Consider the following 27,294-nt stretch of genomic DNA (forward strand, 5'->3'; position numbering starts at 1 on the left):
GGGGTGTAGGGGGCTGGAGGAGGTTACAGGGGTAGGGAGGGGTGTCGGGGCTGGAGGAGGTTACAGAGATAGGGAGGGGTTTAGGGGCTGGGGGAGGTTACAGAGATAGGGAGGGGTTTAGGGGCTGGGGGAGGTTACAGAGATAGGGAGGGGTTTAGGTGCTGGGGGAGGTTACAGAGATAGGGAGGGTTTTAGGGGCTGGAGGGGGTTACAGAGATAGGGAGGGGTGTAGGGGCTGGAGGGGGTTACAGAGATAGGGAGGGGGTGTAGGGGGCTGGAGGAGGTTACAGAGATAGGGAGGGGGTGTAGGGGCTGGAGGAGGTTACAGAGATAGGGAGGGGGTGTAGGGGCTGGAGGAGGTTACAGAGATAGGGAGGGGGTGTAGGGGCTGGGGTAGGTTACAGAGATAGGGAGGGGGTGTAGGGGGCTGGAGGGGGTTACAGAGATAGGGAGGGGGTGTAGGGGCTGGGGTAGGTTACAGAGATAGGGAGGGGGTGTAGGGGGCTGGAGGGGGTTACAGAGACAGGGAGGGGTGTAGGGGGCTGGAGGTGGTTACAGAGATAGGGAGGGGTGTAGGGGCTGGAGGAGGTTACAGAGATAGGGAGGGGGTGTAGGGGCTGGAGGAGGTTACAGAGATAGGGAGGGGGTGTAGGGGCTGGAGGAGGTTACAGAGATAGGGAGGGGGTGTAGGGGGCTGGAGGGGGTTACAGAGATAGGGAGGGGTGTAGGGGGCTGGAGGAGGTTGCAGAGATAGGGAGGGGTGTAGGGGCTGGAGGAGGTTACAGAGATAGGGAGGGGGTGTAGGGGCTGGAGGAGGTTACAGAGATAGGGAGGGGGTGTAGGGGGCTGGAGGAGGTTACAGAGATAGGGAGGGGGTGTAGGGGCTGGAGGAGGTTACTGAGATAGGGAGGGGGTGTAGGGGCTGGAGGAGGTTACAGAGATAGGGAGGGGGTGTAGGGGCTGGAGGAGGTTACAGAGATAGGGAGGGGGTGTAGGGGCTGGAGGAGGTTACAGAGATAGGGAGGGCGTGTAGGGGCTGGAGGAGGTTACAGAGATAGGGAGGGGTGTAGGGGGCTGGAGGAGGTTACAGAGATAGGGAGGGGTGTAGGGGCTGGAGGAGGTTACAGAGATAGGGAGGGGTTTAGGGGCTGGAGGAGGTTACAGGGGTAGGGAGGGGTTTAGGGGCTGGGGGAGGTTACAGAGATAGGGAGGGGTTTAGGGGCTGGGGGAGGTTACAGAGATAGGGAGGGTTTTAGGGGCTGGAGGGGGTTACAGAGATAGGGAGGGGGTGTAGGGGCTGGAGGGGGTTACAGAGATAGGGAGGGGGTGTAGGGGGCTGGAGGAGGTTACAGAGATAGGGAGGGGGTGTAGGGGCTGGAGGAGGTTACAGAGATAGGGAGGGGGTGTAGGGGCTGGAGGAGGTTACAGAGATAGGGAGGGGGTGTAGGGGCTGGAGGAGGTTACAGAGATAGGGAGGGGTGTAGGGGCTGGAGGGGGTTACAGAGATAGGGAGGGGGTGTAGGGGGCTGGAGGAGGTTACAGAGATAGGGAGGGGATGTAGGGGCTGGAGGAGGTTACAGAGATAGGGAGGGGGTGTAGGGGCTGGAGGAGGTTACAGAGATAGGGAGGGTGTGTAGGGGCTGGGGTAGGTTACAGAGATAGGGAGGGGGTGTAGGGGCTGGAGGAGGTTACAGAGATAGGGAGGGTGTGTAGGGGGCTGGAGGAGGTTACAGAGATAGGGAGGGGGTGTAGGGGGCTGGAGGAGGTTACAGAGATAGGGAGGGGTGTAGGGGCTGGAGGAGGTTACAGAGATAGGGAGGGGTGTAGGGGCTGGAGGGGGTTACAGAGATAGGGAGGGGGTGTAGGGGGCTGGAGGAGGTTACAGAGATAGGGAGGGTGTGTAGGGGCTGGAGGAGGTTACAGAGATAGGGAGGGGGTGTAGGGGGATGGAGGAGGTTACAGAGATAGGGAGGGGGTGTAGGGGGATGGAGGAGGTTACAGAGATAGGGAGGGGGTGTAGGGGCTGGAGGAGGTTACAGAGATAGGGAGGGTGTGTAGGGGCTGGAGGAGGTTACAGAGATAGGGAGGGGGTGTAGGGGGATGGAGGAGGTTACAGAGATAGGGAGGGGGTGTAGGGGGATGGAGGAGGTTACAGAGATAGGGAGGGGTGTAGGGGCTGGAGGAGGTTACAGAGATAGGGAGGGTGTGTAGGGGGCTGGAGGAGGTTACAGAGATAGGGAGAGGGTGTAGGGGGATGGAGGAGGTTACAGAGATAGGGAGGGGGTGTAGGGGGATGGAGGAGGTTACAGAGATAGGGAGGGGGTGTAGGGGCTGGAGGGGGTTACAGAGATAGGGAGGGGGTGTAGGGGCTGGAGGGGGTTACAGAGATAGGGAGGGGGTGTAGGGACTGGAGGAGGTTACAGAGATAGGGAGGGGTGTAGGGGCTGGAGGAGGTTACAGAGATAGGGAGGGGGTGTAGGGACTGGAGGAGGTTACAGAGATAGGGAGGGGGTGTAGGGGCTGGAGGGGGTTACAGAGATAGGGAGGGGGTGTAGGGACTGGAGGAGGTTACAGAGATAGGGAGGGGGTGTAGGGGCTGGAGGGGGTTACAGAGATAGGGAGGGGGTGTAGGGGGCTGGAGGGGGTTACAGAGATAGGGAGGGGGTGTAGGGGGCTGGAGGAGGTTACAGAGATAGGGAGGGGGTGTAGGGGGCTGGAGGAGGTTACAGAGATAGGGAGGGGGTGTAGGGGGCTGGAGGAGGTTACAGAGATAGGGAGGGGGGGTAGGGGTTGGAGGAGGTTACAGAGATAGGGAGGGCTGTAGGGGGCTGGAGGAGGTTACAGAGATAGGGAGGGCTGTAGGGGGCTGGAGGGGGTTACAGAGATAGGGAGGGGGTGTAGGGGCTGGAGGAGGTTACAGAGATAGGGAGGGGGTGTAGGGGGCTGGAGGAGGTTACAGAGATAGGGAGGGGGTGTAGGGGTTGGAGGAGGTTACAGAGATAGGGAGGGCTGTAGGGGGCTGGAGGGGGTTACAGAGATAGGGAGGGGGTGTAGGGGCTGGAGGAGGTTACAGAGATAGGGAGGGGGTGTAGGGGGCTGGAGGAGGTTACAGAGATAGGGAGGGGTGTAGGGGGCTGGAGGGGGTTACAGAGATAGGGAGGGGGTGTAGGGGGCTGGAGGAGGTTACAGAGATAGGGAGGGGGTGTAGGGGGCTGGAGGAGGTTACAGAGATAGGGAGGGGGTGTTGGGGCTGGAGGAGGTTACAGAGATAGGGAGGGGGTGTAGGGGGCTGGAGGAGGTTACAGAGATAGGGAGGGGGTGTCGGGGATTGGAGGAGATTACAGGGATAGGGAGGGGTGTAGGGGCTGGAGGGGGTTACAGAGATAGGGAGGGGTGTCGGGGATTGGAGGAGATTACAGGGATAGGGAGGGGTGTAGGGGCTGGAGGAGGTTACAGAGATAGGGAGGGGTGTAGGGGCCGGAGGAGATTACAGAGATAGGGAGGGGGTGTAGGGGGCTGGAGGAGGTTACAGAGATAGGGAGGGGGTGTCGGGGATTGGAGGAGATTACAGGGATAGGGAGGGGTGTAGGGGCTGGAGGGGGTTACAGAGATAGGGAGGGGTGTCGGGGATTGGAGGAGATTACAGGGATAGGGAGGGGTGTAGGGGCTGGAGGAGGTTACAGAGATAGGGAGGGGTGTAGGGGCTGGAGGAGGTTACAGAGATAGGGAGGGGTGTAGGGGGCTGGAGGAGGTTACAGAGATAGCGAGGGGTGTAGGGGGCTGGAGGAGGTTACAGAGATAGGGAGGGGGTGTAGGGGCTGGAGGTTACAGAGATAGGGAGGGGGTGTAGGGGCTGGAGGAGGTTACAGAGATAGGGAGGGGTGTAGGGGCTGGAGGGGGTTACAGAGATAGGGAGGGTGTGTAGGGGGCTGGAGGAGGTTACAGAGATAGGGAGGGGGTGTAGGGGCTGGAGGGGGTTACAGAGATAGGGAGGGCGTGTAGGGGGCTGGAGGAGGTTACAGAGATAGGGAGGGGGTGTAGGGGCTGAGGGAGGTTACAGAGATAGGGAGGGGGTGTAGGGGCTGGAGGAGGTTACAGAGATAGGGAGGGGGTGTAGGGGGCTGGAGGAGGTTACAGAGATAGGGAGGGGTGTAGGGGGCTGGAGGAGGTTACAGAGATAGGGAGGGGGTGTAGGGGCTGAGGGAGGTTACAGAGATAGGGAGGGGGTGTAGGGGCTGGAGGAGGTTACAGAGATAGGGAGGGGGTGTAGGGGGCTTGAGGAGGTTACAGAGATAGGGAGGGGGTGTAGGGGCTGAGGGAGGTTACAGAGATAGGGAGGGGGTGTAGGGGCTGGAGGAGGTTACAGAGATAGGGAGGGGGTGTAGGGGGCTGGAGGAGGTTACAGAGATAGGGAGGGGGTGTAGGGGCTGGAGGAGGTTACAGAGATAGGGAGGGGTGTAGGGGGCTGGAGGAGGTTACAGAGATAGGGAGGGGTGTAGGGGCTGGAGGAGGTTACAGAGATAGGGAGGGGGTGTAGGGGGCTGGAGGAGGTTTCAGAGATAGGGAGGGGGTGTAAGGGCTGGAGGAGGTTACAGAGATAGGGAGGGGTGTAGGGGGCTGGAGGAAGTTACAGAGATAGGGAGGGGTGTAGGGGGCTGGAGGAGGTTACAGAGATAGGGAGGGGTGTAGGGGCTGGAGGAGGTTACAGAGATAGGGAGGGGTGTAGGGGACTGGAGGAGGTTACAGAGATAGGGAGGGGGTGTCGGGGCTGGAGGAGGTTACAGAGATAGGGAGGGGTGTCGGGGGCTGGAGGAGGTTACAGAGATAGGGAGGGGGTGTAGGGGCTGGAGGAGGTTACAGTGATAGGGAGGGGTGTAGGGGCTGGAGGAGGTTACAGAGATAGGGAGGGGTGAAGGGGCTGGAGGAGGTTACAGAGATAGGGAGGGGTGTAGGGGGCTGGAGGGGGTTACAGAGATAGGGAGGGGGTGTAGGGCCTGGAGGAGGTTACAGAGATAGGGAGGGGGTGTAGGGGCTGAGGGAGGTTACAGAGATAGGGAGGGGGTGTAGGGGCTGAGGGAGGTTACAGAGATAGGGAGGGGGTGTAGGGGGCTGGAGGAGGTTACAGAGATAGGGAGGGGTGTAGGGGCTGGAGGAGGTTACAGAGATAGGGAGGGGGTGTAGGGGCTGGAGGAGGTTACAGAGATAGGGAGGGGGTGTAGGGGCTGGAGGAGGTTACAGAGATAGGGAGGGGTGTAGGGGCTGGAGGAGGTTACAGAGATAGGGAGGGGTGAAGGGGCTGGAGGAGGTTACAGAGATAGGGAGGGGTGTCGGGGGCTGGAGGAGGTTACAGAGATAGGGAGGGGTGTCGGGGGCTGGAGGAGGTTACAGGGATAGGGAGGGGTGAAGGGGCTGGAGGAGGTTACAGAGATAGGGAGGGGGTGTAGGGGCTGGAGGAGGTTACAGAGATAGGGAGGGGTGTCGGGGGCTGGAGGAGGTTACAGGGATAGGGAGGGGTGAAGGGGAACACACGTGCACGCCACCTCTTGGTGTCTCTCCATCTGCTGTGTCTGGCGCTCAAGGGGTTAACATCTGTTAACGTCTGTCTGGTGAAGCGAGCACTACCAGGAAAAATGAGTCACGGTTGGTTTTCCTCCAACTTTTGCTCCCTTTATATATCGGGACAGGAGCCAGAATGACCAGAAGGCAGAGAGTGTCAACAGCTCAGAGTGAAGGAGGCAGCCGACAGTAAAACAGACAGCGCGCAAAGGTGGACGGAAATCTAACCCGATCGAAAGCACCATCGCGGCTTGGAGATGGAGCAGAACATGTATCAGAGCTGGGAGGTCAGGAAGTGTCAGCCTCCTGAAGGTACTTGCCTGTCAGTGGGTCGGTGCTGAGGGAGCGCCGCACTGTGGGAGGGTTGGTGCTGAGGGAGCGCCGCACTGTGGGAGGGTCAGTGCTGAGGGAGCGCCGCACTGTGGGAGGGTCGGTGCTGAGAGAGCGCCGCACTGTGGGAGGGTCAGTGCTGAGGGAGCGCCGCACTGTGGGAGGGTCAGTGCTGAGGGAGCGCCGCACTGTGGGAGGGTCAGTGCTGAGGGAGCGCCGCACTGTGGGAGGGTCAGTGCTGAGGGAGCGCCGCACTGTGGGAGGGTCAGTGCTGAGGGAACGCCGCACTGTGGGAGGGTCAGTGCTGAGGGAGTGCCGCACTGTGGGAGGAGGGTCAGTGCTGAGGGAGCGCCGCACTGTGGGAGGGTCAGTGCTGAGGGAGCGCCGCACTGTGGGAGGGTCAGTGCTGAGGGAGCGTCGCACTGTGGGAGGGTCGGTGCTGAGGGAGCGCCGCACTGTGGGAGGGTCAGTGCTGAGGGAGCGCTGCACTGTGGGAGGGTCAGTGCTGAGGGAGCGCCACACTGTGCGAGAGTCAGTGCTGAGGGAACACCGCACTGTGGGAGGGTCAGTGCTGAGGAAGCGCCGCACTGTGGGGGGGGTCAGTGCTGAGGGAGCGCCGCACTGTGGGAGGGTCCGTGCTGAGGGAGCGCCGCACTGTGGGAGGGTCAGTGCTGAGGGAGCGCCGCACTGTGGGAGGGTCAGTGCTGAGGGAGCGCCGCACTGTGGGAGGGTCGGTGCTGAGGGAGCGCCGCGCTGTGGGAGGGTCAGTGCTGAGGGAGCGCCGCACTGTGGGTGGGTCAGTGCTGAGGGAGCGCCGCACTGTGGGAGGGTCAGTGCTGAGGGTGCGCCGCGCTGTGGGAGGGTCAGTGCTGAGGGAGCGCCGCACTGTGGGAGGGTCAGTGCTGAGGGAGCGCCGCACTGTGGGAGGGTCAGTGCTGAGGGAGCGCCGCACTGTGGGGAGGGTCGGTGCTGAGGGAGCGCCGCACTGTGGGTGGGTCAGTGTTGAGGGAGCACCGCACTGTGGGAGTGTCAGTGCTGAGGGAGCGCCGCACTGTGGGAGGGTCAGTGCTGAGGGAGCGCCGCACTGTGGGTGGGTCAGTGCTGAGGGAGCGCCGCACTGTGGGAGGGTCAGTGCTGAGGGAGCGCCGCACTGTGGGAGTGTCGGTGCTGAGGGAGCGCCGCACTGTGGGTGGGTCAGTGTTGAGGGAGCGCCGCACTGTGGGAGTGTCAGTGCTGAGGGGGCGCCGCACTTTGGGAGGGCCAGTGCTGAGGGAGCGCCGCACTGTGGGAGGGTCAGCGCTGAGGGAGCGCCGCACTGTGGGAGGGTCGGTGCTGAGGGAGCGCCGCACTGTGGGAGGGTCAGTGCTGAGGGAGCGCCGCACTGTGAGAGGGTCAGCGCTGAGGGAGCGCCGCACTGTGGGAGGGTCAGTGCTGAGGGAGCGCCGCACTGTGTGAGGGTCAGTGCTGAGGGAGCGCCTCAGTCAGGGAGCGTCACACTGAGGGAGCGTCACACTGAGGGATCATCACACTGAGGGATCATCACACTGAGGGAGCGTCACACTGAGGGAGCGTCACACTGAGGGAGCGTCACACTGAGGGAGCGTAACACTGAGGGATCATCACACTGAGGGAGCGTCACACTGAGGGATCATCACACTGAGGGAGCGTCACACTGAGGGAGCGTCACACTGAGGGAGCGTCACACTGAGGGAGCGTCACACTGAGGGATCATCACACTGAGGGAGCGTCACACTGAGGGAGCGTCACACTGAGGGAGCGTCACACTGAGGGAGCGTAACACTGAGGGAGCGTCACACTGAGGGAGCGTCACACTGAGGGAAGTCACGCTGAGGGAGCGTCACACTGAGGGAGCGCCGCGCTGAGGGGAAGTCACACTGAGGGAGCGTCACACTGAGGGAGCGTCACACTGAGGGAGCGTCACACTGAGGGGGCGTCACACTGAGGGAGCGTCACACTGAGGGAGCGTCACACTGAGGGAGCGTCACACTGAGGGAGGTGGTGATCAGAGGTTAAGCCGAGTGTGTGTGACGTGTTTGAGACTTGCAGTGATTGTGTACAATAACAATGTTGCTTTCGAACCCTCCCATGAGTTATATGTTCCACACACTCACTGCTGTGCGCAGCTCGGGCGGGTTTCCAATATATTCTGTCTGTGAACTGACTGTCGGATTGCACAGTCAGGAGTCTCACAACACCAGGTAACTCACCTGAAGAAGGGGCTTGGTCCTCCGAAAGCTAGTGCTGCCGGATGAACCTGTTGGACTTTCACCTGGTGTTGTGAGACTCCTTACTGTGCCCACCCCAGTCCAACGCCGGCAGCTCCACATCTCGGATTACACCCACGCCTACAGCTGTGAACTCATCCGGGACAGGAAAAGCGTTGGCACATGTCTAGACCCATAGAACCATAGAAAATTACAGCTCAGAAACAGGCCTTTTGGCCCTTCTTGTCTGTGCCGAACCATTTTATGCCTCGTCCCACTGACCTGCACTTGGACCATATCCCTCCACACCCCTCTCATCCATCAACACGTCCAAGTTTTTCTTAAATGTTAAAAGTGACCCCGCATTTACCACTTTATCCGGCAGCTCATTCCACACTCCCACCACTCTCTGCGTGAAGAAGCCCCCCCTAATATTCCCTTTAAACTTTTCTCCTTTCACCCTTAACCCATGCCTTCTGGTTTTTTTCTCCCCGAGCCTCAGCGGAAAAAGCCTGCTTGCATTCACTCTATCTATACCCATCAAAATCTTATACACCTCTATCAAATCTCCCCTCAATCTTCTACGCTCCAGGGAATAAAGTCCCAACCTATTCAATCTCTCTCTGTAACTCAGCTTCTCAAGTCCCGGCAACATCCTTGTGAACCTTCTCTGCACTCTTTCAACCTTATTTACATCCTTCCTGTAACTAGGTGACCAAAACTGTACACGATACTCCAAATTCGGCCTCACCAATGCCTTGTATAACCTTACCATAACACTCCAACTTTTATACTCGATACTCCGATTTATAAAGGCCAATGTACCAAAGGTACTCTTTACGACCCTATCCACCTGTGACGTCACTTTTAGGGAATTCTGTACCTGTATTCCCAAATCCCTCTGTTCAACTGCACTCTTCAGAGTCCTACCATTTACCCTGTACATTCTTCTTTGGTTTGTCCTTCCAAAGTGCAATATCTCACACTTGTCTGCGTTAAATTCCATTTGCCATTTTTTAGCCCATTTTTCTAGTTGGTCCAAATCCCTCTGCAAGCTTTGAAAACCTTCCTCACTGTCCACTACACCTCCAATCTTTGTATCATCAGCAAACTTGCTGATCCAATTGACCACATTATCATCCAGATCATTGATATAGATGACAAACAACAATGGACCCAACACCGATCCCTGCGGCACACCACTAGTCACAGGCCTCCACTCAGAGAAGCAATCCTCCACAACCACTCTCTGGCTTCTTCCATTGAGCCAGTGTCTTATCCAATTTACTACCTCCCCATGTATACCTAGCGACTGAACCTTCCTAACTAACCTCCCATGAGGGACCTTGTCAAAGGCCTTGCTGAAATCCAGGTAGACAACATCCACCGCCTTCCCTTCATCCACTTTCCTGGTAACCTCCTCGAAAAACTCTAATAGATTGGTCAAACATGACCTACCACGCACAAAGCCATGTTGACTCTCCCTAATAAGTCCCTGTCTATCCAAATATTTGTAGATCCTATCCCTTATCACACCTTCCAATAACTTGCCCACCACCGACGTCAAACTTACTGGCCTATAATTTCCCGGATTTCTTTTGGAAACTTTTTTAAACAACGGAACAACATGAGCCACCCTCCAATCATCCGGCACCTCCCCCGTGAATACTGACATTTTAAATATGTCTGCCAGGGCTCCTGCAAGTTCAACACTAGCTTCCCTCAAGGTCCGTGGATTATTGTCTAGACATTGTTGCCTTTTACAATCGGCCCCACGAGATTAAACCACCAAGACCTCATCAGAATGGCAAACCTTTGACCAACTCCGGTAGAGGGAGCTTTACTCTGTATCTAACCCCGTGCTGTACCTGTCCTGGGAGTGTTTGATGGGGACAGTGTCGAGGGAGCTTTACTCTGTATCTAACCCCGTGCTGTACTTGTCCTGGGAGTGTTTGATGGGGACAGTGTCGAGGGAGCTTTACTCTGTATCTAACCCCGTGCTGTACTTGTCCTGGGAGTGTTTGATGGGGACAGTGTAGAGGGAGCTTTACTCTGTATCTCACCCCGTGCTGTACCTGTCCTGGGAGTGTTTGATGGGGACAGTGTAGAGGGAGCTTTACTCTGTATCTAACCCTGTGCTGTACCTGTCCTGGGAGTGTTTGATGGGGGACAGTGTAGAGGGAGCTTTACTCTGTATCTAACCCCGTGCTGTACCTGTCCTGGGAGTGTTTGATGGGGGACAGTGTAGAGGGAGCTTTACTCTGTATCTAACCCCGTGCTGTACCTGTCCTGGGAGTGTTTGATGGGGACAGTGTAGAGGGAGCTTTACTCTGTATCTAACCCCGTGCTGTACCTGTCCTGGGAGTGTTTGATGGGGGACAGTGTAGAGGGAGCTTTACTCTGTATCTTACCCCGTGCTGTACCTGTCCTGGGAGTGTTTGATGGGGACAGTGTAGAGGGAGCTTTACTCTGTATCTAACCCCGTGCTGTACCTGTCCTGGGAGTGTTTGATGGGGACAGTGTAGAGGGAGCTTTACTCTGTATCTAACCCCGTGCTGTCCCTGTCCTGGGAGTCTTTGATGGGGACAGTGTCGAGGGAGCTTTACTCTGTATCTAACCCGTGCTGTACCTGTCCTGGGAGTGTTTGATGGGGACAGTGTTGAGGGAGCTTTACTCTGTATCTAACCCCGTGCTGTACCTGTCCTGGGAGTGTTTGATGGGGACAGTGTAGAGGGAGCTTTACTCTGTATCTAACCCCGTGCTGTACCTGTCCTGGGAGTGTTTGATGGGGACAGAGTAGAGGGAGCTTTACTCTGTATCTAACGCCGTGCTGTACCTGTCCTGGGAGTGTTTGATGGGGACAGTGTAGAGGGAGCTTTACTCTGTGTCTAACCCTGTGACGGTATAATTTTGGTCCTGCAGTCCGGCCGAATCTTGGGCCTCCCCCTCGGAAAGGGACCCACCTGGTTCTGACGGTGATTCCTCGACACTCACGCCCACTTGACCAATTCCATTGGTCTCATGATGGTGCTGAGGTCAAGAGCAGGGGCCACCCGTTGGTGTTTGGGAACAGCCTGCAGATCCACGGTGTGACTGACACAGACCGGGGCACGTGGACCTGCTGTTTCTCCAGCCCTGGGGCTCTGGAAAACTATGTAACCTATGACCTGGACGTCACAGGTAATGGTTTGTGTCTTCTGTAGGTTTGGGATCTGTTCAGTGAGGCCTCTCGGTCTCACTTTGAGGTGCATCGGAGACCCAGAGTTGTTTGTGAGGGAGATGTGGGGAGGGAGCTGTCCCTCTGCAGTGCCCTGTGTCCACTCGGCCAACTCCTGTTCAGCACATTGGCCGTGCTAAATTCTCCCTCAGTGTAACTCGAACAGGCGCCGGGGTGTGGCGACTAGGGGATTCTCACAGTAACTTCATTGCAGTGTTAATGTCTCAGTCGATCTTTCGGTCTCTCTCTGTCACTCTCTCTGTCTCTGTCTCCCTCTCTCTCTGTGCCTCTCTCTCTGTCTCTCTCTGTATCTATCTCTGTGTCTCCCTCTCTCTCGCTGTCTCCCTCCCTCTTGCTGTCTCCCTCTCGCTCTCTCCCTATCTCTTGCTCTCTCTCTCCCTCTCTCCCTCTCTCTCGCTCTCGCTCTCGCTCTCTCCCTCACTCTTGCTCTCTCCCTCTCTCTCTCGCTCTCTCCCTCTCTCTCGCTCTCTCCCTCTCACTTGCCCTCTCTCTCTCTCTCCCGCTCTCTCTCTCTCTTTTGCTCTCTCCCTCTCTCGCTCTCTCCCTCTCTCTCTCTCTCTCTCGCTCTCTCCCCCTCTCGCACTCTCTCTCGCTTTCTCCCTCTCTCTCCCTCTCTCCCTCTCTGTCACGCTCTCCCTCTCTCTCACTCTCTCCCCCTCTCTCCCTCTCTCTCGCTCACGCTCTCACTCTCTCCCTCTCTTTCGCTCTCTCCCTCTCTCTTGCTCTCTCCCTCCCTCTCTCGCTCTCTCCCTCTCTCTCGCTCTCTTGCTCTCTCCCTCTCTCTCTCGCTCTCTCGCTCTCTCCCTCTCTCCCTCTCTCTCGCTCTCTCCCTCTCTCTCTCACTCTCTCCTTCTCTCCCTCTCTCTCCCTCTCTCTCCCTCGCTCTCTCGTTCTCTCCCTCTCTCCCTCTCCCTCTCTCACTCTCTCCCCCTCTCTCGCTCTCTCCCTCTCTCTCTCCCTCTCTCTCGATGTCTCCTTGTCTCTGTCTCGCTCTCTCTCTCTCACTCTCTCCCTCTCTCTCACTCTCTCCCTCTCTCTCGCTCTCTCTCGCTCTCTCCCTCTCTCCCTCTCTCCCCCTCTCTCGCTCTCTCCCTCTCTCTCTCCCTCTCTCTCGATGTCTCCTTGTCTCTGTCTCGCTCTCTCTCTCTCCCTCTCTCTCAATGTCTCTTTGTCTCTGTCTCACTCTCTGTCTCGCTCTCTGTCCCTCTGTCCCTCTCTCTGTCTCTCTCTCTCACTCTCTCTCTCCCCCCTCTCTCTCTCTCTCTCTGTCTCTCTCCCGCTCTCTGTCACAGAATAAAAGGGGGGAAGGGACTCAGTGAAAACGGGTTTGGGGTAGAATTCACTCTCTCCGAGAGTGGAGAATTCTTTACCCCGGGAAGCTCTGTGAGGGCGAATACTCAGAGATCGCCAGCGGCTGCGATCGAGAGGTGATTGGATTTGAGTTATTATTGTCACGTGTATCGGGATACAGTGAAAAGTATTGTTTCTTGCGCGCTGTACAGATAAAGCATACCGTTCATAGAGAAGGAAAGGAGAGGGTGCAGAATGTAGTGTTACAGTCACAGCTGGGGTGTAGAGAAAGATCAGCTTACTGAGGGACAATTTTGCAGAGCCAATCCACCATCTTTGGACACTTAGGGACAATTTCGCACGGCCAATCCTGCAACTCGCACATCTGTTGAATGTGGGAGGAGACCGGAGCACCCGGAGGAAACCCACGCAGACACGGGGAGAACGTACAGACTCCGCACAGACAGTGACCCGAGCCAGGAATCGAACCCAGGTCCCTGGCGCTGTGAGGCAGCAGTGCTAACCCTCTGTACCACTGTGACTTCTGTCAGGTCTCCCCTCAGCCTCCGCCGCTCCAGAGAAAACAACCCGAGTTTGTCCAGCCTCTCCTTATAGCTCAGAGCCCCTAATCCAGGCAGCACCTGGTAAACCTCTTCCCCACCCTCTCCAAAGCCTCCACATCCTTCCTGTCATGTGGTGACCAGAATTGAACGCAATGGTCTTTCAGTGCGGCCAAACCAGAGGTTTATAAAGCTGCAACATGACATCCTAACTCTTGTACTCAATGCCCCGACCAATAAAGGCAAGCGTGCCGTCGGACTTCTTCACCACCCTGTCTCCTTGTTCACAACTAACCGATTATTTCTTATCATTAATTTTTGTTGGCAGAGCAACTTAATTAAAAGGAAAGAGGGGAATGTTACAGTGAAATGGGTTTTGTTAAGGGATCTTAAATCGTTTTTTCAAGTTTATTTATTCGTGTCACAAGTTGGCTTACATTAACACTGCAATGAAGTTACTGTGAAAATCCCCGAGTCGCCACACTCCAGATACACTGAGGAAGAATTTAGCACGGCCAATCCCCCTAACCTGCACATCTTTGGACACTAAGGGACAATTTAGCATGGCCAATCCACCGAACCTACACATCTTTGGACACTAAGGGGCAATTTAGCATGGCCAATCCCCCTAACCTGCACATCTTTGGACACTAAGGGGCAATTTAGCACGGCCAATCCACCTAACCTACACATCTTTGGACACTAAGGGGCAATTTAGCATGGCCAATCCCCCTAACCTACACATCTTTGGACACTAAGGGGCAATTTAGCACGGCCAATCCACCTAACCTACACATCTTTGGACACTAAGGGGCAATTTAGCATGGCCAATCCCCCTAACCTGCACATCTTTGGACACTAAGGGGCAATTTAGCACGGCCAATCCACCTAACCTGCACATCTTTGGACACTAAGGGGCAATTTAGCATGGCCAATCCCCCTAACCTGCACATCTTTGGACACTAAGGGGCAATTTAGCATGGCCAATCCACCTAACCTACACATCTTTGGACACTAAGGGGCAATTTAGCATGGCCAATCCACCTAACCAGCACATCTTTGGACACTAAGGGGCAATTTAGCACGGCCAATCCACCTAACCTGCACATCTTTGGACACTAAGGGACAATTTAGCACGGCCAATCCCCCTAACCTACACATCTTTGGACACTAAGGGGCAATTTAGCACGGCCAATCCCCCTAACCTACACATCTTTGGACACTAAGGGACAATTTAGCACGGCCAATCCACCTAACCTGCACATCTTTGGACACTAAGGGGCAATTTAGCATGGCCAATCCACCTAACCTACACATCTTTGGACACTAAGGGGCAATTTAGCATGGCCAATCCACCTAACCTACACATCTTTGGACACTAAGGGGCAATTTAGCACGGCCAATCCACCTAACCTGCACATCTTTGGACACTAAGGGACAATTTAGCATGGCCAATCCACCTAACCTGCACATCTTTGGACACTAAGGGGCAATTTAGCATGGCCAATCCACCTAACCTACACATCTTTGACGAATAAGGGACAATTTAACATGGCCAATCCACCGAACCTGTATATCTTTGAGCACTAAGGGGCAATTTTGCATGGTCAATCACCCTAACCAGCATGGCGTTCGGACTGTGGGAGGAAACCGGAGCCCGGGTGAAACGTGCCGATTCCACACAGACAGTGACCCGAGCTGGGAATCGAACCCAGGTCCCAGGCACTGTGAGGCAGCAGTGCGAACCCACTGTGCCACCCTGCAGCCCGTATCTGGCTGGGTTCAGTCCAGTTTCTTTTGAAAAGATGGTTGAAGATGGAGGAGCGAGGTGATGATGGAAAGGTGTTGAATTCAGTTGAGTTCCAGGGGCCGTAAAGTGTCAAATTGGGAAGATGTTGGGGGAACAGGATTGGGAGCAGCGAAGACAAACGGTGAGAAGCGAGTGGTGCAAATGGTTTGAAAGAGAGTTTTCTTCTTCATATTTGTTTGATAAGGTTCTTGTTAAAGTTCCTCTCCCTTTTTCAGGAGGATCGTCTAGAAACCTCTTCAAGATATTGGCCACGGTTTTTTTCAGTGCGTTCATTATTGCTGTGGTTCCCCTTGCCCTGATTTGTGAGTATCTTCCTCATTCCCTTTACAGTGTCTCTCCCACAGTGCGGCGCTCCCTCAGCACTGACCCTCCCACAGTGCGGCACTCCCTCAGCACTGACCCTCCCACAGTGCGGCGCTCCCTCAGCACTGCCCCTCCCACAGTGCGGCGCTCCCTCAGCACTGACCCTCCCACACTGCGGCACTCCCTCAGCACTGACCCTCCCACAGTGCGGCACTCCCTCAGCACTGACCCTCCCACAGTGCGGCGCTCCCTCAGCACTGCCCCTCCCACAGTGCGGCGCTCCCTCAGCACTGACCCTCCCACAGTGCGGTGTTCCCTCAGCACTGACCCACAGTGCGGCACTCCCTCAGCACCGACCCTCCCACAGTGCGGCGCTCCCTCAGCACTGACCCTCAGCACTGACCCTCCCACAGTGCGGCACTCCCTCAGCACCGACCCTCCCACAGTGCGGCACTCCCTCAGCACCGACCCTCCCACAGTGCAGCGCTCCTTCAGCACTGACCCTCCCACAGTGCGGCGCTCCCTCAGCACTGACCCACCCACAGTGCGGAGCTCCCTCAGCACTGACCCTCCCACAGTGCGGCGCTCCCTCAGCACTGACCCTCCCACAGTGCGGCACTCCCTCAGCACTGACCCTCCCACAGTGCGGCACTCCCTCAGCACTGACCCTCCCACAGTGCGGCACTCCTTCAGCACTGACCCTCCCACAGTGCGGCGCTCCCTCAGCACAGACCCTCCCACAGTGCGACGCTCCCTCAGCACTGACCCTCCCACAGTGCGGCGCTCCCTCAGCACTGACCCTCCCACAGTGCGACGCTCCCTCAGCACTGACCCTCCCACAGTGCGGCGCTCCCTCAGCACTGACCCTCCCACAGTGCGGCGCTCCCTCAGCACCGACCCTCCCACAGTGCGGCGCTCCCTCAGCACCGACCCTCCCACAGTGCGGTGCTCCCTCAGCACTGACCCTCCCACAGTGCGGCGCTCCCTCAGCACCGACCCTCCCACAGTGCGGCGCTCCTTCAGCACTGACCCTCCCACAGTGCGGCGCTCCCTCAGCACTGACCCACCCACAGTGCGGCGCTCCCTCAGCACTGACCCTCCCACAGTGCGGCGCTCCCTCAGCACTGACCCACCCACAGTGCGGCGCTCCCTCAGCACTGACCCTCCCACAGTGCGGCGCTCCTTCAGCACTGACCATCCCACAGTGCGGAGCTCCCTCAGCACTGACCCTCCCACAGTGCGGCGCTCCCTCAGCACTGACCCACCCACAGTGCGGAGCTCCCTCAGCACTGACCCTCCCACGTGCGGCGCTCCCTCAGCACTGACCCACCCACAGTGCGGAGCTCCCTCAGCACTGACCCTCCCACAGTGCGGCGCTCCCTCAGATCTGACCCTCCCACAGTGCGGCGCTCCCTCAGCACTGACCCTCCCACAGTGCAGCGCTCCCTCAGCACTGACCCTCCCACAGTGCGGTGCTCCCTCAGCACTGACCCTCCCACAGTGCGGCGCTCCCTCAGCACTGACCCTCCCACAGTGCGGCGCTCCCTCAGCACTGACCCTCCCACAGTGCGGCGCTCCCTCAGCACTGACCCTCCCACAGTGCGGCGCTCCCTCAGCACTGACCCTCCCACAGTGCGGCGCTCCCTCAGCACTGACCCTCCCACAGTGCGGCGCTCCCTCAGCACCGACCCTCCCACAGTGCGGCACTCCCTCAGCACCGACCCTCCCACAGTGCGGCGCTCCCTCAGCACTGACCCTCCCACAGTGCGGCGCTCCCTCAGCACCGACCCTCCCACAGTGCGGCGCTCCCTCAGCACTGACCCTCCCACAGTGCGGCGCTCCCTCAGCACTGACCCTCCCACAGTGCGGCGCTCCCTCAGCACTGACCCTCCCACAGTGCGGCACTCCCTCAGCACTGACCCTCCCACAGTGCGGTGCTCCCTCATCACTGACCCTCCCACAGTGCGGCGCTCCCTCAGCACCGACCCTCCCACAGTGCGGCGCTCCCTCATCACTGACCCTCCCACAGTGCGGCGCTCCCTCAGCACTGACCCTCCCACAGTGCGGCGCTCCCTCAGCACTGACCCTCCCACAGTGCGGCGCTCCCTCAGCACTGACCCTCCCACAGTGCGGCGCTCCCTCAGCACTGACCCTCCCACAGTGCGACGCTCCCTCAGCACTGACCCTCCCACAGTGCGGCGCTCCCTCAGCACCGACCCTCCCACAGTGCGGCGCTCCCTCAGCACTGACCCTCCCACAGTGCGACGCTCCCTCAGCACTGACCCTCCCACAGTGCGGCGCTCCCTCAGCACTGACCCTCCCACAGTGCGGCGCTCCCTCAGCACTGACCCTCCCACAGTGCGGCGCTCCCTCAGCACCGACCCTCCCACAGTGCGGCGCTTTTGCTTCAAGTGGGTGAGTTGAGAAGGGAGCGGGAGTGGACAATGAAGGGTTTGTGAAGGTGAGATGGAGGGAGGGAGGGAATCAGACAAAGAACGAAGAAAATCCCAGCACAGGAACAGGCATTTTGGCCTCTCCAAGCCTGCACCAACCATGCTGCCCCTCTGGACTAAAACCCCCTCCCCTTCCGGGGACCCTATTCCCATCCCGATTCATGTATTTGTCCAGATGCCCCTTAAAAGTCACTGTCGTTTCCGCTTCCACAACCTCCCCCGGCAGCGAGTTCCAGGCTCCCACCATCCTCTGTGTAAAAAACCTGGCTCATACATCTCCTTTAAACCTTGCCCCTCGCACCTTAAACCTGTGCCCCCTGGTCATTAATAGAACAGACAGGGGAAGGGGGTGAGGCCTGAGGTGGAGGGAGATTGAGAGTGGTAGGAAATGAGGGAATTGGGTGCAGCAGAGGTGAGGAGGAGGGAGTGAGGGATATTGAGTGTGATTGAAGGAGGCAGTGAGGGAATTGGGTGCAGGAGGGGAGAGGGATGTAGATGAGGGAGTGAGGGATATTGAGGGTGATTGAAGGGGGGAGTAAGGGATATTGAGGGTGATTGAAGGAGGGAGTGAGGGATATTGAGGGTGATTGAAGGAACGAGTGAGGGATATTGAGGGTGCTGGAAGGAGGCAGTGAGGGATATTGAGGGTGATTGAAGGAGGGAGTGAGGGATATTGAGGGTGATTGAAGGAGGGAGTGAGGGATATTGAGGGTGATTGAAGGAGGGAGTGAGGGATATTGAGGGTGATTGAAGGAGGCAGTGAGGGATATTGAGGGTGATTGAAGGAGGGAGTGAGGGATAGTGAGGGTGATTGAAGGAGGAAGTGAGGGATATTGAGGGTGATTGAAGGAGGGAGTGAGGGATAGTGAGGGTGATTGAAGGAGGGAGTGAGGGATATTGAGGGTGATTGAAGGAGGGAGTGAGGGATATTGAGGGTGATTGAAGGAGGGAGTGAGGGATATTGAGGGTGATTGAAGGAGGGAGTGAGGGATATTGAGGGTGATTGAAGGAGGGAGTGAGGGATATTGAGGGTGATTGAAGGAGGGAGTGAGGGATATTGAGGGTGATTGAAGGAGGGAGTGAGGGATATTGAGGGTGATTGAAGGAGGGAGTGAGGGATATTGAGGATGATTGAAGGAGGGAGTGAGGGATATTGAGGGTGATTGAAGGAGGGAGTGAGGGATATTGAGGGTGATTGAAGGAGGGAGTGAGGGATATTGAGGGTGATTGAAGGAGGGAGTGAGGGATATTGAGGGTGATTGAAGGGGGGAGTGAGGGATATTGAGGGTGATTGAAGGAGGGAGTGAGGGATATTGAGGGTGCTGGAAAGGAGGGAGTGAGGGATATTGAGGGCGATTGAAGGAGACAGTGAGGGATATTGAGGGTGATTGAAGGAGGGAGTGAGGGATATTGAGGGTGATTGAAGGAGGGAGTGAGGGATATTGAGGGTGCTGGAAGGCGGGGAGAGAGACAGAGAGAATTTGGTGTGAGGTGAGGGAGTGGAGGAGACAGTGAGGGATTTGGAGGGAGCGATTGGGGGAATTCCGGGGGATATATTTGTCCCCCGCTGTCGACAGTCACCGGGGAAGACCCTCCCAGTCATTCTCCAACCCTCAGTCGTCTCCTCCGGGAGTGACGGCGCGCTGTACCGCCCAAACACCAGGAACGTGGGTCACTCAGAATCACCGCTGAACCCAACACTGACCTTGAACTTTACCCTCTGAACTCTAGGCTCGAACTACCATCAGCTCCAGGCTAAGCACAGCCAATTGGAGCACAGATACAACAGCCTACAGGCAAACTACAACCAATTGAAAGAAGAGCGCAACAGTCTACGGGCCAACTACAGCCAATTGGAAGAAGGGCACAACAGTCTACGGGCCAACTACAGCCAATTGGAAGAAGGGCACAACAGACTACAGGCCAACTACAGTCGATTGGAACATGATTACAGCCGTCAAAACAAGAGCTGCGGCCAGTTGTTGGTCAGGACCCGTGAATTATTGAACACCCTCGTTGATGGTAAGTGTGAGATGACGGTTGGGTGGTGTTTAGATCTCCCGAAACCAAGGCCTGTCCATGCGGGGAAGCCACCATCTTGAACCCGCTGCAGTCCCCGTGCGTGCGTGCGTCCAGCGATGGTCTCGTGATATTATCGCCAGACTATTAATCCAGAAGCTCAGCTAACGTTCTGGGGACCCCGGGTTTGAATCCCGCCCACGGCAGGTGGTGGAATTTGAATTCAATAAAAAATATCTGGAATTAAGAATCTGACTCATTGTCAATTGTCAGAAAAACCCATCTGGTTCCCTTTAGGGAAGGAAATCTGCCGTCCTTACCCTGGCCTGGGCCTATATCTGACTCCAGAACCACAGCAATATGGTTGACTCTCAACTTCCCCCCCAAGGGCAACTAGGGATGGGCAATGAATGGTGGCCCGTCCAGCGATGCCCGTGTCCCATCACTGAATAAAAAAATACAGCCCTGTTTGGGAGGGAGTTCCAGGATTTTGACCCCAGCCACAGTAAAGGAACGGGCAATATATTTCCAAGTCAGGATGGTGTGGGAGGCTCGGAGGGGAACTTGCAGGCGGTGGGTGTTCCCCATGCGTCTGCTGCCCACCCCACCCTTGTCCTTCTCGGTGGGTAGAGGTGGGGGGTTTGGAAGGTGCTGTCGAAGGAGCCTTGGTGAGTCGCTGCGATGCATCTTGGAGACTTGATTTGATTTATTATTGTCACATGTATTGGGACTCAGTGAAAAGTATTGTTTCTTGCGTGCTTTACAGACAAAGCACACCGTTCATAGAGTACAGAGGGGAGAAGGAAAGGGGAGAGAGCAGAGTGTAATTTTTTTTATTCATTTGTGGGACACGGGCGTCGCTGGCCGGGCCAGCATTTACTGCCCATCCCTAGTTACCCTTGGAGGGCAGTACTGAGTAAACCACATCGCTGTGGGACACATGCAGGCCAGGCCAGGGTCAGGACGGCAGATTTCCTTCCCTAAAGGGAACCAGATGGGTTTATCTGACAATCGACAAGGGGTCATCAGTAGATTCTTAATTCCAGATATTTTTTTTTTTATTGAATTCAAATTCCACCACCTGCCGTGGGCGGGATTCGAACCCGGGGTCCCCAGAACATGAGCTGAGTTTCTGGATTAATAGCCTAGCGATTATGTCACCAGGCCATCGCCTCCCCAGTTACAGTCACAGCTCGGGTGCAGAGAAAGATCAGCTTAATATAAGGTCGGTCCATTCAAAAGTCTGACGGCAGCAGGGAAGAAGCTGTTCTTGAGTCGGTCGGTCCGTGACCTCAGACTTTTATATCTTTTTCCCGACGGAAGAAGGTGGAAGAGAGAATGTCCGGGGTGTGTGGGGGGGGGGGGGGGTCCTTGATTATGCCGGCTGCTTTTCCCGAGGGAGCGGGAAGTGGAGACGGAGTCAATGGATGGGAGGCTGGGTTTGCGTGATGGGACTGGGCTACATTCACGACCCTTTGTAGTTTCTTGCGGTCTTGGGCAGAGCAGGAGCCCCAGACCGAGCTGTGATACACCCGGAAAGGATGCTTTCTGTGGCGCGTCTGTAAAAAGTTGGTGCATGGGGCTGTTTCGGGGATGGAGGGATGGTGCTGTTTCGGGGATGGAGGGATGGTGCTGTTTCGGGGATGGAGGGAAGGTGCTGTTTCGGGGATGGAGGGATGGTGCTGTTTCGGGGATGGAGGGATGGTGCTGTTTCGGGGATGGAGGGATGGTGCTGTTTCGGGGATGGAGGGATGGTGCTGTTTCGGGGATGGAGGGATGGTGCTGTTTCGGGGACGGAGGGATGGTGCTGTTACGGGATCCAGGGTTGCAATGGAGGTTAAACCATCTTGTTTGCCCTAATTGCAGATGGCATCAACAGCACTTGCCCCTGGGGCTGGTCAGAATTCAACAAGACCTGTTACTACTTCTCAACGGAGCCGAGCGAATGGCATGGTGCCAACCACTCCTGCGTGGCTAATAATAGCACCCTCGCCATAGTGACCAGCCAGAGCCAGCAGGTAGGGAGTGATGGGGGGGAGAAGGGGGCGGTCAGCATAAAGCCTATCTCAGGCCGGCCAGAGGTTCTACCCTCCCTCAGTCAGCAGGGGACGCGTGAAATAGGGGTGCTGCACTGTGGGAGGGTCAGTGCTGAGGGAGCGCCGCACTGTGGGAGGGTCAGTGCTGAGGGAGTGCTGCACTGTGGGAGGGTCAGTGCTGAGGGAGCGCCGCACTGTGGGAGGGTCAGTGCTGAGGGAGCGCCGCACTGTGGGAGGGTCAGTGCTGAGGGAGTGCCGCACTGTGGGAGGGTCAGTGCTGAGGGAGTGCCGCACTGTGGGAGGGTCAGTGCTGAGGGAGTGCTGCACTGTGGGAGGGTCAGTGCTGAGGGAGCGCCGCACTGTGGGAGGGTCAGTGCTGAGGGAGTGCCGCACTGTGGGAGGGTCAGTGCTGAGGGAGCGCCGCACTGTGGGAGGGTCAGTGCTGAGGGAGTGCCGCACTGTGGGAGGGTCAGTGCTGAGGGAGTGCCGCACTGTGGGAGGGTCAGTGCTGAGGGAGCGCCGCACTGTGGGAGGGTCAGTGCTGAGGGAGCGCCGCACTGTGGGAGGGTCAGTGCTGAGGGAGCGCCGCACTGTGGGAGGGTCAGTGCTGAGGGAGTGCCGCACTGTGGGAGGGTCAGTGCTGAGGGAGCGCCGCACTGTGGGAGGGTCAGTGCTGAGGGAGCGCCGCACTGTGGGAGGGTCAGTGCTGAGGGAGTGCCGCACTGTGGGAGGGTCAGTGCTGAGGGAATGCCGCACTGTGGGAGGGTCAGTGCTGAGGGAGCGCCGCACTGTGGGAGGGTCAGTGCTGAGGGAGCGCCGCACTGTGGGAGGGTCAGTGCTGAGGGAGTGCCGCACTGTGGGAGGGTCAGTGCTGAGGGAGCTCCGCACTGTGGGAGGGTCAGTGCTGAGGGAGCGCCGCACTGTGGGAGGGTCAGTGCTGAGGGAGCGCCGCACTGTGGGAGGGTCAGTGCTGAGGGAGCGCCGCACTGTGGAGAGTCAGTGCTGAGGGAGCGCCGCACTGTGGGAGGGTCAGTGCTGAGGGAGCGCTGAGATACCGGAGTTGTGTGTGTGAGAGAGGGGGTTAGATAGACTTCCTTGATGACCACCTCAGGATGGTAGGAGACACCTGGAGCTCTGGTGAAGGGCCGGCGTACATTGCTGACGTTCTCCCTCCGTTTCGAATTCCCTCACACTTGTTCTCTTGTCCTCCAGAACTTCATTGCGAATCACGACAGTGAGAAGCGCTGGATCGGGTTAACTGACCTGGACCAAGTTGGCGTCTGCCTCTGGGTGGATGGCGAGCGGTTGGGGAAGGGGTAAGTACCCTCTGGCCCGCAGCGAGGGCAGGGAAGGCCCCAGGCTTCATCACCGGCCTGCAGTGCCTACAGGACTGGTGACTCACCACATCCACCCCGACACCAACCCCGGCAGCAAAGGGATGGTCAATAAACAGCAACCTCCCCACTCAGAGACGCCTCGGAGCTCTCCACGGCTGTTGTGAAGTCACACGGGCCTTTGTTTAAACCATGGTGTTGAAGCCTGCCCTGATGTTATCTACTGATGGCCGCCATCTTGAACCCGCAGCGGTCTCCATGTGTGGGTGCTGTTGGTACACCACCCACACACGGGCTGCCGCTGCGTGTCAGTCGTGGAGGGAGTGAATACTGAAGGTGGGGGTGAGCGTGTCGATCGAGCGGGGGGAGGGGGGGCTGCTTTGTCCTGGATGGTGTGGAGCTTCTCCAGTGTTGTTGGGAGCCGCGCTCATCCAGGCGAGTGGAGAGTGTCCCATCTCACTCCTGACTTGTGTCCTTGTAGACGGTGGGACAGACTTTGCGGGGAGTCAGGAAGTGAGTTACTCTCCGCAGGATTCCCAGCCTCTGAACTGGTCCAATGATTAGTTTTCTCCTTATCTCATTCTGCATGTGGCTCCCACGATCTTTTTACTTTCCTGGTCTAGTCCATGTAATCAGCCCTGCCACAATTAGATAGTTTATACAGAGTGTTAGCGCTGCTGCCTCACAGCGCCAGGGAACCGGGTTCAGTTCCCGGCTCGGGTCACTGTGCGGAGTCTGCACGTTCTCCCCGTGTCTGCGTGGGTTTCCTCCGGGTGCTCCGGTTTCCTCCCACAGTCCAAAAGATGTGCAGGTTAGGTGGATTGGCTGTGCTAAATTGTCCCTTAGTGGGTCCAAAGATATGTAGGTTAGGTGGATTGGCCGTGTTAAATTGCCCCTTAGTGTCCAAAGATGTACAGGTCAGGTGGATTGGCCGTGGTAAATTGCCCCTTAGTGTCCAGAGTTGTGCGGGTTAGGGGGATTGGCCATGCTAAATTGCCCCTTAGTGTCCAGAGATGTGCGGGTTAGGGGGAGTTGTCCCTTGGTGTCCAGTGTAACGGGGTTCCCGGGATTCTGGCCGTATTATTTAGTGCCAAGTGAGACCACCGGGCCCTGGGGAGGGGGTTGCAATAGAGAACAAGTTCGGGAGGAGGAGGAAGAGGAGGGTTGATTGGCCGGGAAAGGATCTCGACGGTTCCCACGCCAGCGACTTGCTGACTTGTTGCTTTTTCCCGGCAGGTTTTGGGCCATGGGGGAGCCAAATAACCGGGGCGTGGAACGGTGCATCACCAAAGGGGCGCGATACCATCCCAACAAATGGAACAATGATGTCTGCTCTGCCAGACACCGCTGGATTTGTCAAACCAGCTTATTTGAGTACCTGGCACGGCGATTTGGACTTGAGGCGTTTCTTTGTCAATAGGTCTGTGAATTCTTCTATTTAAGAAACGTTTTGAACTCTCTACTCCCCGGTGTCGCTGTTACAACACCATCACTTCCTGTTTTCACACTCTTGTATTCAGACTTGGCCGCTAGGCTCACTAAATAAAACACCTACAAGTCATCATTCCTGGAAATGTTCTGACAATCTTGTCATGAGAATCTCTGTCCCCTTTTGCAATGGTGACTACAACTGTGCGCGGTGCTCCCAGTGTGGGTCTAACCGAGGGATACGGAGACCGGAACTGTGCGCGGTGCTCCCAGTGTGGGTCTAACCGAGGAATACGGAGACCGGAACTGTGCACGGTGCTCCCAGTGTGGGTCTAACCGAGGGATACGGAGACCGGAACTGTGCACGGTGCTCCCAGTGTGGTCTAACCGAGGGATACGGGGACTGGAACTGTGCACGGTGCTCCCAGTGTGGTCTAACCGAGGGATACGGAGACCAGAACTGTGCACAGTGCTCCCAGTGTGGGTCTAACCGAGGGATACGGGGACTGGAACTGTGCACGGTGCTTCCAGTGTGGGTCTAACCGAGGGATACGGAGACCGGAACTGTGCACGGTGCTTCCAATGTGGTCTAACTGAGGGATACGGAGACCGGAACTGTGCACGGTGCTCCCAGTGTGGTCTAACCGAGGGATATGGAGACTGGAACTGTGCACGGTGCTCCCAGTGTGGTCTAACCGAGGGATACGGAGACCGGAACTGTGCACGGTGCTCCCAGTGTGGTCTAACCGAGGGATACGGAGACCGGAACTGTGCACGGTGCTCCCAGTGTGGTCTAACCGAGGGATACGGAGACCGGAACTGTGCACGGTGCTTCCAGTGTGGGTCTAACCGAGGGATAGGGAGACCGGAACTGTGCACGGTGCTCCCAGTGTGGGTCTAACCGAGGGATACGGAGACCGGAACTGTGCACGGTGCTCCCAGTGTGGGTCTAACCGAGGGATACGGAGACCGGAACTGTGCACGGTGCTTCCAGTGTGGGTCTAACCGAGGGATACGGAGACCGGAACTGTGCACGGTGCTCCCAGTGTGGGTCTAACCGAGGGAAGCCGGAAATCAAACCCAAGTGTCTGGCACGATGAGGCAGCAGTACGAACCAATGTGCCACCGTTTAAGGACGTTTGGCATGTCAACAACTCTCACTAACTTTTACAGATGCCCCATAGAAAGCATCCTTTCCGGGTGTATCACAGCTCGGTCTGGGGCTCCTGCTCTGCCCAAGACCGCAAGGAACTACAAAGGGTTGTGAACATAGCCCAGTCCCATCGCGCAAACCAGCCTCCCATCCATTGACTCCGTCTACACTTCCCGCTGCCTCGGGAAAAGCAGCCGGCATAATCAAGGACCCCCCCACACACCCCGGACATTCTCTCTTCCACCTTCTTCCATCGGGAAAAAGATACAAAAGTCTGAGGTCACGAACCAACCGATTCAAGAACAGCTTCTTCCCTGCTGCTGTCAGACTTTTGAATGGACCTACCTCGCATTCAGCGAATCTTTCTCTACACCCTAGCTCTGACTGTAACACTACATTCTGCACCCTCTCCTTTCCTTCTCCCTTCTGTACTCTATGAACGGTACGCTTTGTCTGTATAGCATGTAGGAATCAATACTTCTCACTATATCCCAATATATTTAATGTGGAGATGCCGGCGTTGTCCAAATCAAGTCCAACAGGTTTATTTGGAATCACAAGCTTTGTCATCTTTGGTACCAATGCCGGCATCTCCAAATCACAAGCTTTCGGAGCGCTGCCCCTTCATCAGGTGAGTCTTGGTGAAGGAGCAGCGCTCCGAAAGCTCGTGATTCCAGGTAAACCTGTTGGGACTTTCGATTGGTGTTGTGAGACTTCTTACTGTCCCAATACACATGACAATAATAAATCAAATCAATTCAGTCTTACAATCGGGCAGGTGGTAAATCTCTGGTGAGAACTCTCAAAGGGAAACTTGGCAAGCTATCACAACTCTTTAATTTTTGTACTTTACCCTGTAGTCGGCCAGCTCTAGTCTCATGCTAAACGGCCAAACGAAGGAAGGACAGTACTGAGGCCAGATTGGAAATATGGGCTAACTTCAGGACAAAACGTTTTTAACTCCAGCCTGAGGGTAGGCGAACTGCTTCTCTCAGTTGTCACAAACATCTTTGGTTTTCCAACCGATGATAAAGTCAGCGGGGTTCTGGATAACGGCTGCCTTCGAGGGAGAAGGTGTAGCACCGCTTCCCGGACATTCCAAACCGATCAGACGGAGAGGGAGTCAGATCCGGAATGGATCCGGGAGGCTGAGTTTGAGTGTGTAGGTGTGTGGAATGAACCAATCGGAACGATATGTCAGTGCCTACGTGCGGGAATGCATGTGTTCCAGCCAGGCTCCAGAGAATAAATTCTGGAGCTTTGGGTGACAGGATCGGAAGAGGAGAACAGAAGGAAAGAAGGAGAAAGGAGATTGGGGAAGTCTGGTCCTTCTCCCTGCCAGTCCAGCATGAGTGGGTAGCTGCACCCCTACAGGTCCATTAGTAAAGTACAAGTCTTTAAAATCTATGTTTGCAAATATCTTTTAGTAGATGTATAGGGGAATGGAATCATTTACTTGTGATTATGTCTAAGGGAATTTGTCTTACAACAGTAATTAAAGTATGTAATGTTCTTCTACATTTTCCTAATAAAAACGTGATTTGATTTACAGATAAAAG

General features: G+C 56.7%; 1 protein-coding gene across 3 annotated transcripts; it reads left to right on the plus strand.

The window, feature by feature from the left end:
* Positions 1 to 5,411: 5,411 nt before the first annotated feature.
* LOC144489476 (uncharacterized) lies at positions 5,412 to 27,289 on the plus strand. 3 transcript variants are annotated; one of them, XM_078207339.1, is made up of 8 exons: positions 5,680 to 5,868; positions 11,034 to 11,297; positions 15,225 to 15,311; positions 19,497 to 19,787; positions 21,651 to 21,802; positions 23,033 to 23,136; positions 24,391 to 24,574; positions 26,596 to 27,289. In XM_078207339.1, exons 1-7 carry the CDS (start codon positions 5,814 to 5,816, stop codon positions 24,572 to 24,574), a joined length of 1,137 nt encoding a protein of 378 aa, XP_078063465.1. In that variant the 5' UTR covers positions 5,680 to 5,813; the 3' UTR covers positions 26,596 to 27,289. The 3 variants fall into 3 exon arrangements, with proteins under 3 accessions (XP_078063466.1, XP_078063465.1, XP_078063467.1); XM_078207341.1 differs by lacking the exon at positions 11,034 to 11,297 and having other exon boundaries at positions 5,697 to 5,868; XM_078207340.1 differs by lacking the exons at positions 11,034 to 11,297; positions 26,596 to 27,289 and having other exon boundaries at positions 5,412 to 5,868; positions 24,391 to 24,718.
* Positions 27,290 to 27,294: the final 5 nt, after the last annotated feature.

The sequence above is a fragment of the Mustelus asterias genome, unplaced genomic scaffold (assembly GCF_964213995.1).
Source record: "Mustelus asterias unplaced genomic scaffold, sMusAst1.hap1.1 HAP1_SCAFFOLD_2225, whole genome shotgun sequence".
Classification (NCBI taxonomy): domain Eukaryota; kingdom Metazoa; phylum Chordata; class Chondrichthyes; order Carcharhiniformes; family Triakidae; genus Mustelus; species Mustelus asterias.

What these genes read in the sequence shown, in the direction of transcription:
- LOC144489476 (XM_078207339.1), top strand. Translation starts at nt 5,814, where the DNA reads ATGGAGCAGAACATGTATCAGAGCTGGGAGGTCAGGAAGTGTCAGCCT. An exon ending in GGTTCCCCTTGCCCTGATTT is followed by an intron (nt 15,312 to 19,496) that starts GTGAGTATCTTC and finishes TCTGAACTCTAG; the next exon opens with GCTCGAACTACCATCAGCTC. An exon ending in ATTGAACACCCTCGTTGATG is followed by an intron (nt 19,788 to 21,650) that starts GTAAGTGTGAGA and finishes CCCTAATTGCAG; the next exon opens with ATGGCATCAACAGCACTTGC.